Source organism: Myxocyprinus asiaticus, chromosome 17 (genome assembly GCF_019703515.2).
Source record: "Myxocyprinus asiaticus isolate MX2 ecotype Aquarium Trade chromosome 17, UBuf_Myxa_2, whole genome shotgun sequence".
In the NCBI taxonomy this organism is placed as follows: domain Eukaryota; kingdom Metazoa; phylum Chordata; class Actinopteri; order Cypriniformes; family Catostomidae; genus Myxocyprinus; species Myxocyprinus asiaticus.
In genome coordinates, this window is record NC_059360.1 from 4,420,027 (window position 1) to 4,433,034 (window position 13,008).

A 13,008-nucleotide genomic window follows, 5' to 3' on the forward strand; every position below is an offset into this window, starting at 1 on the left:
AGTTTGTAAGGCTAAGCGTTGCCCTAGCCATGGGTGTGATGTGTGTATTAATAAATATAGGTATCAATAGGGAATTCCAAATCCCACTCCGGCATAACGCTGCTCGTAACTGCTAGTCTGGGGACAATTTCCTCAAATTCAGACCTTAAGTACTAGTGAGAAGAGAAAAACTGACTCTAGATCAATAGCCGCTTTTCCACTATCAGGCCAGTGCGAGCCAGGGCTATCAACTGGTCATCTGGGGCCAATAGCCTCAGACCTTGAGCCACGAGACCAAAATCGATCTGCATTCCCACCATGGGGCCAAAAACCCTGCAGCATTGCCCTAAAAAACACCTTTAATACGCCGCCCTGGTGCCAACGTCACACACCTCGCCCATTTCACAAGCAAGGGGAAAGCTCAAGCTGAGGTATCAGACTCTGGAGACTAGCTAGCCCTTAAAATGAACATGGTGGGGACTAAAGCTGATATTTGTGTGCTTATTTTGGTCTTCGCTTGGTGGAAAGTGAGACCCGAACTGCCTCTGACATTGACCCCGCCTCAAACCCCAGTTGGCCTTCTTTGGCCCAAGGGTAATTGGCGGGCCAAAGGAGCTTGGCCGTTGGGCCAGAGGAAGCCCCGAGGAGGCACGATAAAGCCCCGGAAGTGATAGTGGGAATGCAACTGGCCCTGTCATGCACTAGCACGCCCTCATTTGGCCCGTTAGTGGTTTCCAATGGCTTCACAATCAAGAGGGAAGCTCAAGCTGAGGTATCAAGACTCTTGAGACCAGCTAGCCCTCGAAATGAACATGATGGAGACTGAAGCTACCATTCGTTTGCTTATTTTGGTCTTTGCTTGATGGAAAGCAAGACCTGACTCAGTGAAACTCCACCTTTGATACTGACCCTGCCTCAATCCCCAGTTGGCCTTCTTTGGCCCAAAGGTAATCGGCGGACCAAAGGTGCTTGGCCGTTGGGCCAGAGGAGGTTAATGACTTCTGCCGAATTCATCTTATATCGGTTCAGCGGCTGCGGCAAATCGCTGCGTGCATGCGCAAAACAGTGTCTTAATTTCTGATATAATTTTATATTTTTAAAACAAATAATAAATTAAGTAGCGTAATTCTTAGACTAAAATATACAGTATGGCCTATTTATTAGATTATTGTAGCTTTAAAGAAGTTTGTAACGTTCTCATTTTTAAATTACATCCATTCATTTTTAAATCAATAAACATCCCAAATCAAACTCGAAACAGGCCAGCACTGAAATGACTTTGAAATGTCACATTCCTCTAACTTGTGGTGAAGACTCTCTCCACTACATTCCATTTCACTTCTAAAACTCAAGACATTGTCCAGATTTCAGTTTAATTTACATAGCTAAATTAGGAAAGACAGTGCTTGATACATATTAAGTGTGCTGTTATGCCGATGAAACTAAACAAATCACGTATATATTGCTCTAGTCTTGGGTTCCTAAAATAATGATTGATAAAAGCACTGTTGTCTGTGCAAATATAAATAATAAACAATTTGGTCATTTGGAGTGTTTTGTATGTAGTGTAAACATTGTACAGTAGGTTGTACCTGCAATTTGAAAAATATTGCATTAAATGTATGGCTCCAAATTGCTTATTTATATCTTCATTTATTTATTTTACATAGCCTTACCCTATAGTTCATTCACCCTCTTCCTATGTGAGAGGCTGTGCTATATTGTGAATATAGTCATGGCTCAAAGACATTGTTTAGCATGCAGAGTATAACACAACCTTGACTGTCTAATTTCTTTTTTATATAATAAAAATATTAAGGACACAAATTGTCTTTAAAACGATATTTTATTGAGCAAATTCATTAAGTGGCATCCTTCCACTAGAAGATATAATCCCTGACAAGTAAACTAAGGTTAATAGTTGACCTATAGGTGTGTCAGTGATATGGTGAACAGGTGTTTCATGCTATAGTTGTTAGTATATAATGTACAGTGGCAAGAAAAAGTATGTGAACCGTTTGGAATTAGCTGGTTTTCTGCATTAATTGGTCATAAAATGTGATCTTATCTTCATCAAAGTCACAAGTATAGAAAAACACAATGTGCTTAAGCTAACAACACACAAACAATTCTAATATTTCATGTCTTTATTGAACACATCCCATTAAACATTTACAGTGCTGTGGAAAAAGTGAGCCTTTTGATTTACTGGTTGATCTGCCTTTGGCAGTAATAACCTCAACCAGTCATTTCCGGTAGCTGCGGATTAGACCTGCACAACATTCAGAATTCATTTTGGACCATTCTTCCTTACAGAACTGCTTCAGCTCAGCCATATTCTTAGGATGTCTGGTGTGAATGGCTCTCTTGAGGTCATTTTACAGCATCTCTATTGGATTAAGTTCTGGACTTAGACTGGGCCACTCCAAAAGGTGGATTTTCTTTTTTCGAAGCCATTCTGTAGTGGAGTTACTTTGATGTTTGGGGTCATTGTCTTGTTGCATCACCCAACTTCTGAGATTCAGCTGGCGCACAGCCACCCTGACATTATTCTGTAGGATATCTTGATAAACTTGGGAATTAATTTTTCCCTCGATGCCAAGTGGTCAAGGCCCTGCAGCAAAGCAGCCCCAATTCATGATGCTCCCTTCACCGTACTTCACCGTTGGGATGATGTTTTCTTGTTGGTATGCGGTGCCCTTTTTACACCATACATATTGCTGTGTTCTTCCCAAACAATTTACCTTAGAATCATCAGTCCACAAAACTGAGTAGCATTGGTATTGTCAAGGTGGTCAAGTTGGTAAACTTCAGGTGCGCAGCAATGTTTTGTTGGAAAACAGCAGCTTCCTTCATGGTGGCCTTCTATGGTCACCATGCCTGTTGAATGTTTTCTGTATAGTAGACTCATGAACAGAGATGTTAACTAGTTCAAATGAGTCCTTCAAGTCTTTTTTTTATCTCATTGAGAATTCTCCAGTGTGCCCTTTGAGTCATCTTGTCTGTATGGACACTTCTAGAGAGAGTAGCCACAGTACTAAATCGTCTCCATTTTAATGACAGTTTGTCTAAATGTGGACAGATAAATATCTAAGCTCTTCTAGATAACTTTGTAACTCGTTCCAGATTTAAGCAAAGCAACGATTCTTGATCGTAGGCCTTCTGAGATCTCTTTTTTTTTTTTTTTTTTTTTTTTTGCAAGGCATGGTCCACGTCAGCAGATGCTTCTTGTGAATAGGAAAATCAAAATGTTTGAGTGATTTTTATAAGTCAAAGTAGCTCTAACCCACACCTCCAATCTTGTTTCATTAATTGGATGCCAGGTTTGCCAACTCCTGAATCTAATTAGCTTTTGTTGACATCATTAGCCTAGGGGTTGTGTTATTATTTCAAACAGATTGTGTTGTTCATTATTGTAACTTAGATGAAGATCAAACCAAATTTTAAGACAAATTTATACATTAATGCATGTAATTCCAAAGGGTTCACATACTTTTTCTAGCCACTGTGTTTTAGCACAACTGGTATGCTGTATTGACTTATGAGTATCCAGGACCAGAACCTAGTGGAGTTTGCTGATACCGATAACTTAGGTGGTAGAAAAGGACTATAACTAATTAATCAGGCGAAAAATGCCCACTCTGTCCTACTATGACAGACACAGACACTGAGGCTACAAGAGTCCAGAATGAATAAAATCTCAAAAGCAGTTTGTTGTGCAACCAAAACCCAATTAATAACCAGAAAAATTCAGATTTGGTGCATAACACGGGACTTTTAACTATAAACAAGTCCGAAATACACCAGGGACTCTTATTTTGAAATGACAGAGACTTGGCTTTGCTACAGTGCTCTGGGTGTAAGTATTTACCTTTAAATTAAGGTTTTTAATAGCCTGTATATTCACTAAATGAAGAGTGTTCATTATTATTAGATATTAAGTTAAAGACACAATGTCGGGCATTCAACTATATTGGCATTGATTTTTTTTCCGATAACCAATAGTTACAAAAAGCAACTACATCACCGATTATTCGGTAAAACCGATATATCAGTCTACCTCTAATTACACCTATAATACCTAATATATTATATGTTCTTATCCAAAATACAATTATTGAATGTTAATAAGAACATAATTATGCATCGTTCTAAAGTAACCAAATTGAATCGACTAAAGCAAATCATGATCAAATTTCAGATTTCATGGTACATAGTACAGAATCGTTAACAAATCAACAAGTTTTGAGAGCAAATATTTAAACCCCACCAGCAGCAATTTTGAGATTCTATAAAACAGCCCTTTTTAAAATACAGTTAGTCAAGTGTGACACCTCTTCTTGTCCCCTCGGGAGTGCACTGGTCAGACAGTACATACTTTTTAAACTAAACGTGGACATTTAAGCTCTTTTTCAAACATTCTCATTAATGCTAGGTAGAGTTTTGTCTAATCATCCACAGTGATGCGCTGTACATGTTAAGTGCCCTGAAGCAGTGTAGAGCTTGAGGCCTGACACCCACTCACACCCAGTGATCTCCCAGTGGCCCTGAAGTCAGCCGAATCAAAGCACTCGCTCACTTTGATGTGCCAAATTCATGTAGCTCAGCACATACGGCTGCAAAAGTTTCTCTGCTGTAACTTTGTTCGTAACTTTGTTATTAAGGGGCAATATTTGCCCCCGTAGGACATTGTTTGTGGACTATTTTTAACCATTTAAAAACAGAGCGTGTCATCCTTTTTGTCAGATACTTCAAATAAATTAAACAGGAATTATTTCTCAATCTGAACAATAATAGTTTTCTGTTAAAGCTACACTATGTAAATTTTGGCCCTTTAGCGGTTAAAAAATAAAACTGCATGTGTCTTGCGGAAGAACATTATTTTGATAATGACGTAAGTTGTGCTTCGGCTCTGCTCCTCTGTGCGGATGAATGTGGTTCGAGGCACCGGTGTACACATGGATACAGGACATCTTATCAGAGCGAATGGACAAATAAATAACAAAAGAAAGGAAAACACGGATATCCGAAAACATGTCAGCTGAGCAGACAAGTGCCATATCGTACACTGTTGTTTTGACTTATTGGAAACATTGATGTTTTGAAATAAATGACATTACAAAAGTTAGGCAACGTTCGTTAACATTAGACACAATGACTACTAGTCTGATAAGGTCAAACGCTGTAAAGTTTTTATAACTTCAGGATATTCTGGCCAAATAGGCCAAGATAGTAACTCATTTATTGATTGTCATTGTTACCAACCAGTGGTCAACATCATTTCAAGACTCACATGTCCTTGGCAAGCCTAGGACTAAAGGATTTATTTGTATAAATTATTGCCGTTATAAAGAAAAATACACACATGTGCTAGCAAGTGAAAAGTTCTGCACCGATTACATTATAAATATTGTATTTCACTACACACACACAGATGTGTGTGTGATTGCACAACTATACATAAATCATATCAATAAAATATCTTACCTGTTGAGTAAGGAAAAAGCCATCTCTGTCGCTTTTAAATCCTTTCAGATCTCGGAGTTGTTGTCACCTCTGAAAAGCCAAGCCGATGTTGATTCGGGTTTTATTACGGACTCTGCTCTGTTCGGGGTTTCTTTGTTTTCACAACCGGTGATTTCCCGGAGGTTTGCCGTTTTGAATGATCCGTGGTAAATTTTTCTCGTTCGTTGTGACAACAGACTTTCAGGTTCACGCTACTCCCACACACGTGCTACAGTAGCCGGAGCTTATTTTCTCTCTGTACGGATATGACGTCAGCACCCACGGGGGAATGATGTATGTATGCAATTTTCCGTGAAATCCATCCCGACAGCTATAAAATATAAATCATTATTATAGGTTTATCAAAGTGTATTTGGGTAAAGACATGGTTTGTAAGATGGATTTTTGTTGCACTCTCTCATTAATAACATCTGGTTATTTTTTTAACAAAAAAAAGTTACATTGGGTAGCTTTAAATCAATTGAACATCGATTTGATAAGGAGCTGTTAATAATGTACAAGATATCATAATATCAACTATAGCTACAGGTAACTACAGTGTCTGCAGAGGCATTCAGTGAATAACTAGATTGGCCTTGAATGAATTAGGAATTCACTACCCACACAATTGAAATATCTGGGGCATTTTTGTCACTTTCTGTGGCATTTTTGCCCTGAGCCATGATTAATGTGTGTAAAACATGGTGATTATAAAGCATTTAAGCTCAGAGTTAAAGAATGCTCTACATGGTGATATATTTTCTTCTCTATGCAGCTGTGGTTTGTGCGTCTGGCTCTTCTGGTCAAGTTGAACCTCTTTCAGAACGCTGAACTGGAGTTTGAGCCCTTTGGGAATCTGGATCATCCGAACCTCTACTATGAATACTATCCCACTGTATACCCTGGAAGACGAGGTAAACATTCTGGAGTGAAAATAACTATTTCCATGTGCAAGGAAATGTTAAGATGTTGGGGATTACCTGTGTCCAGATATCTCAGTAAAAACTAGACGACCCCCTTTATATTAGTTCTTTATCTACTATGTACTTAGATTAAAAAAAATTAAGCATTTGATACAATGTACTTATTGTGAACATATGTGTTGTTACATTGTTATTACATCTGAGATTTCTTTGTTGACCCTACTCCTGAACCTAATCCTAAACCTACCTGTACCCCAACCTGTACGTACACAATAAGAACATTTTAACAAATGTTACATTATTTAATGCAAGTTTGTTAAATACACCTAATATATAGTGAGACCAACTTCAAATTTTACATTTACTGAAGAAAATGTGACTGGTACTTGGCCATGCAGTTCTCACCTCCATGATGCTAAGGTGTTGTGGTTGGTTTCCAGAGCATTGCTATGATGTTGCTAAGATGACCTGAGTGGTTTCTAGTATATTGCTAGCAGTTCCTAGAGTGTCCTGTGTGGCATCTATAGGTGGTTGCTTACTGGCCCAAGTCAAAAGATCCCCAAAAAGTCCCACTCCCAGGTCTCACACTCTTTCACACTTGAAATTGTTAACCCAGGCTCATTCTTCTGAAACATACTACAGAAAAGATACTGTCTCTTCATCGCTCCAATTAACGCATGTTGCACTGTTCAACATTTGTAACTACAGCATGTGGAATTTCTGAGACTGTACCAAGCTGAGCAATTGGTTGTATGTATGTATCTATGTATATATATTAGGGCTGTCAATCGATTACATTTTTAATCGTAATTAATCGCATATTGTTTTTTGTAGTTAATCGCATATTTTGAAAATGCTGAAATTTGACACCATATATACTTATTTCCCTGTCATAATGCATTTATTACCATCTTACGAAAGAAAAGATAACAATATGTAACGTTTTATAATGCTTCATTAACATTTTCCAAACAAAGCCTTCCACTTTATAAAGATATAAGTGCACTAAAATAGCAACAATTCAAGTAACATTAAACGTTTCTCAAAGTCTAAGTGGGAGTTTGACTAATTTGAATGAACTAGTCCCCACATAGGTTGCGTATTTATTGAAATGGGCATTAAATGCTTAAACTGTCATCCACCACAATATTAATCTGCCAGTAGACTGTGGCTATCCGCTTTGTTACAGCAGTCGTGAAGCTGCGTCCATGATTCGCGTCAGAGCTGCAACGCCATCGTCGAGTGCTGCTTTTAACTCACCATGAAAAGCACTTGCAAACAAAAACGTCTCATTCTCCGTTTTGATGATAGTTAAGATTTGGTGTACTTCTGTGGTAATGAAAACATGCCTTGCATGGGCTGAAATATACTTGATTTCTATCACAAGTCTCATCTGGGATTGTTTTGAACATCAAATGGTGTTTAGAGCTCCTTTCTCCATAATTGTATCACGGACAGGGAAGCGCTGTCAGAGATTATTTTATTTATTGAGATAACAACCTCCGCGGCTCTATCACAGGAGAGAGCGTAACAGTCAACTAGAATGTCTATGGGACCACCGCATTATGCTATTTTATGCAAAGCTTGTAGGCTCAACTTGGTAGAAGGGCTCTGGTGCTGTGGTGTGTGCGTCAGTGTAATGACTCCAGGCGGTCACATTACAATGGTTCTGCCCTTCACAACAGCGTTTATGCTGTATTATCGGTAAATGCGTTAATCGCGATTAAGAAAAATTAACGCGTTAAACCTTTTTAATTAATCACATGCATTAGCGCGTTACTTTGACAGCTCTAATATATATATATATATATATATATATATATATATATATATATATATATATATACACATAAGTAACGCATTAATGCTGGCAATTAATTTAAAAAAGTAATCACGATTAACAAGTGCTGTTGCGGTGGCAATATTTTAACTATTTATTTATTTATATTTTACTACCGCGATGGTTAAGGGACAATCACCGCCGGTTTGTTTTGTTTTCTTTCCTATGAAGGAAATAAGTGCATTTTGACAGGAAAAGAAGTGTATATATAGAGTAAAATTTCAGCACTTCTCTCACGATTAATCGCAATTAACTATGAAAAATGATGTGATTTAATCGCAAATTAAAATTTTAAACGACTTACAGCAATATATGCATGCCATTCAGAACACGTTAGTTAATACTGGAGATGCAGCTCTGGCATTGTAGTGTTGAGTTCTGCATGGGCAAGCACCACATCACATAGATACTTTACACATTTTCTTCTGGTTCATTATTATTTTAGAAACAAGATAGGTAATAATTTCTAGAAATGTAGAAAAATAATTGTAGGATTTACATCCAACCATTGTCATTTTTATAAAACTTTAAGTAGCTGATATAGGAAGAATCAAAGAATTCCATTTGTTTGTTTGTTTTTTCATACATTGCATGACTTTACTATTATTTCAAATGTAGAAGATAGTTATATTTTTGCCATCTGTCTCTCTGCCTTTGGACATTCTAGGTTCAATGGTGCCGTTCTCCATGCGTGTCTTGCACGCTGAGCTCCCTCAGTACTTACAGAAGCCACAGGAAACTCTGGACCGCTTGCACAGAATAAAGAGCATCTGTCTGAAGGTGAGCGCAGCTGAGCCCTGAACTCTCCACCTCCGCGGCTGCACGTTCTCTGCAGCTCTGCAATGCAATTAGTGTTGTAAAACTTCTTTTCCCTTCACAGATCCTGAGTAACCTGCAGGAGGGTTTAGCTGAGGATGGCAGTATGATGAACCTCACGCAGGAGAACAGACAAGGTACTTCTGCTGCCCCTTTGAGGTGCATTAAAGTGCCAGTGCACTGAATAATAGGGCTGTGAACTTAAAATGCACTTGGCATAATGGCTTTGTTTTAAATTTTAATGAGATGCCTACTTAGGCAACATTTTTAGGGCTTCAGATGTGAAGGCTGTCCCATTGCTAGGTGGTTCCTTGATGGTTGTTTACTGGCCCAAGTCAGTCAGCACTATTTAGCTTTGTTAGAACATTTAGTCATAGTCCTAATTAGAGGTCGACTGATAGTGGATTTTGCCGATACCGATAACTTGGGTGGTGGAAAAGGTAGATAACGATCAATCTTTTTAAACTCGATTCATAGAATGTTAAAAAATTTCGGGCACAGACACTGAGGCTACAAGAGTCCAAAATGAATAAAATCCCAGATGCAGTTTATTGTTCAACCAAAATCACAATAGTAATAACCAGAAAAAGGAAGATTTGGTGCATAACACAGGACTGAAACACACCAAGGACTCTTATTTTGAAATCATGGAGACTTGGCCCTATTACAATGCTCTATCTTTAGTATTAACCAAATTAAGCTGTTTGTAGCTTATATATTTTACCAGATGAGGTAAAATGAAGAATAAGGTTTATTGTTATTCACAAGATAAGAAGTTGGAGATGCAATGTATGTGCTGACGGGGCACATTTCCATATAGTTGTATTTTTCTGCGCATGCCCTCACTTCTCTTTAGAACACTTAATTATCTAATCAAAATAACAAACTATGGATTGAAGTGAGGATAGAAATATGGATGAATATTGTTAATGATCAAAGATTTAGATACAGTAAATACCACATGATTGTTTTTATTTCACCTCTAGAGACCTCTGATAAACTGTACAACCAAGCTGTTTTAATTGTAGAATCCTCCAGTGTCAGCCACAGAGGAACATGGAGGAATAAAAATATATATATATATATATCTGCAAATATTGGCATAGATTCTTGCCGATAACCGATAGTTCCAAAATGCAACTATCGGCCCCGATTAATCGGTTTAACCGATATATTGGTCTACCTCTAGTCCAAATGTGTTGAACATGAACGGCAATGAACATGCCATTTTACTTGCAATTGTTCTTTGAAATATTGATAAACATCACAAGAATAAAATTAATTCTTCAAAGATGACTCCCCCTATGATTCACACATAAGAATTCCCAAGCATGCATTCATAAACCAACCTGAGCACTACCAAGTGATGATTTCACAGAGGCCGTCCATCTGTCTGTAACTATCAAATAATGTAAATATTCCTGCACATGTGGTGTGTTCTTTTAGGACTATTCTCTTGTGGAAATACTGGAGATGCTTGCTATTTATTTCTCTGCATTTCGCTTATTTTGCACATGTAATTAATTAATTATCATAAATTTCCTCAGTATGTTAAAATATCAGCCTCGAGTGTAACGTGCTTCACCCATTTGTACACTGATTTATGCTCATTTATTTTAATGTTTGTGATGTTTGTCTCCATGCTGCAAAATATGTGCTTTACATTTCACAATTGCTTGACATCTCTTACCTCCAAATCTTAGTGAGCTACCTACCTAGACACATGGATTAAGGGGCGGTCACACTACACTTTGCACTCCAATCATTCCCATTTAAACGCATCTGAACGCAGAAGACCAGAAAAGCAAGCTCATGCGAAGAATTTCATTCTCCGCTGAATACAAGAGCTCAAGTTTGGCGAATTATGATCTGTGAATCCATTTGACGAGAGGACGCGTGACCTACGCGGTAGAAGAATCCTTGTATAGACAGCATTTTAAGCAATCATAGGCGCATTCCAAACATGACAAATTTTCCAAAGATAGACGACATCTAAACACAAAACCCATCTTTAGTCTGACACATTAATAGATACTTTACTGTTAACGAGAGTTCAGCTGTTAACGATAGTACAGCAGTAACGATTACGTAATTGTTTTGGAGAAACCGCCACATTTTTGGTATACAATGGCACAGAGTGCACTGCAAGTCACAGTAATGGTATTAATGTTATTAATATTTGGCGAAGGAAAACACTTACGATCCGTTAAGTTGTTTATTTAAAAACAAAATAATACAAAGGAAAATATGCTGCAATATATATTATATTAGAGATATAAGAGAACTCACGTAAGATTAAATGAAAAGCAAAACATGTATGGAATACAATATGAAGACAATCCACATAAGATCAGAGAGTTTTTTAAGGGGATGCAAGGCATCGATGCAGCAATATCATTTATGTGTTAAAATGATTTTTTTCAGTTTAAGGCATTTAACGCAAATGAAACGCATGTCCTTACTGCTGGTTCAGAATGTCTTCGAGTTACTTCAGCGGTTAATGTCGATGGTCAAAATTTTGATAACTGCAACGGCTCCTGACACGTGATCCAAAGCTCATATTTTATTGGTCAGGGCATTTGATTGCCGGGCGAAGAAAAAAAATCGACACACTCACCATAAAAAAAAAACTCACTTTTGTTGGCGAGCGAATGTTCGCTCCAGGTATGAACGGCTTCATTGGAATCCAACACTAATCGCGGCAAGAAATTGCGGCAAAAATTCGTGTTTGGTGTGTACAGGCCTTAAGATGGTGTTTTGTACATGTATGGGGCTTTTCTTTTTTAGCGGTTATTTCCTTTTTAAATCTGCTTGTAACCAGCAAAGTTATATAAAAACTATTGTTTTAGAGCAGTGTTTGATTGACAGGTGAGTGGGTAGTGCTTCACTGTTGTCCGAATCAGGACAGATTAGCATTTACACATTAAATGTGATGCGGTTACATGCATTTTTGACTACCTCTGAATGTGGCTCAAGTAGACCTGTCGCCATTATTAAATACTCGTCTAATTGCGGTTATTTGATCTAACCATGGTTATTTGAGATAACAGCAATTTTTCTGCACTTTCAATTCCAATCACATGTTACTGTCCAAATAAGGGAATGAACAATGCATTTGAGTGTCTCATTCAGTTTAACTTTGACCATCTCAATGAGCCGCACCGCAGACCGCACTGAGTGCAGCTCCTAAAGAGTGCGTGGAGATTGTGACTCCAGCCAGGTCTCCTAAGCAACCAAATTGGCCCGGTTGCTAGGGAGGGTAGAGTCACATGGGGTAAACTCCTCGTGGTCGCTATAATGTGGTTCGTTCTCGGTGGGGCGCGTGGTGAGTTGAGAGTGGTTGCCGCGGTGGATGGCGTGAAGCCTCCACACGTGCTATGTCTCCGTGGCAACGCGCTCAACAAGCCATGTGATAAGATGCGCGGGTTGATGGTCTCAGACGCGGAGGCAACTGGGATTCGTCCTCCGCCACCCGGATTGAGGCGAATCACTACGCGACCACGAGGACTTAAAATCACATTGGGAATTGGGCATTCCAAATTGGGAGAAAAGGGGAACCCCCCCCCCCCCCAAAAAAATTCCACGTGAAGATTAACCGCTTCAGAACCAGACTTAATGCGCTGTGATGTGCATAGTACGAAACTATGAATGAGGATTTTATAGAACGCAAAGCGCTCCGGTTTGTAATTGTTGGTTCATGCATGCAGTGTTAATGCCACACAGATACAGAGGAGCCCTGTGTCCAGCCCGCTTACTCTGTTTCTAAGGAGATGATAGAATAAAGAAACTCAGAATCTCAAAGGTGAATCTCAAATTCATCTTCATGTTAAATAAGGGCTCGTGGGTTTAATCAGAGAGCCTTAAAGTAAGTGAAGAATGGACAGAAATATTTTACTGTTGCATACTTTATAATATAATATAATATAATATAAAATCGCGAAAGCC

At 38.4% G+C, this 13,008-nt stretch overlaps 1 protein-coding gene across 2 annotated transcripts in view; it reads left to right on the forward strand.

The window, feature by feature from the left end:
* trappc12 (trafficking protein particle complex subunit 12) overlaps window positions 1–13,008 on the forward strand; it is a 43,360-nt gene that overhangs the window by 17,980 nt on the left and 12,372 nt on the right. For both annotated transcript variants that reach the window (XM_051723195.1, XM_051723194.1), the window contains exons 5-7: window positions 6,260–6,398; window positions 8,915–9,027; window positions 9,128–9,200. In XM_051723195.1, the coding sequence (XP_051579155.1) occupies window positions 6,260–6,398; window positions 8,915–9,027; window positions 9,128–9,200 (325 nt within the window). The remainder of the gene's footprint in view (window positions 1–6,259; window positions 6,399–8,914; window positions 9,028–9,127; window positions 9,201–13,008) is intronic.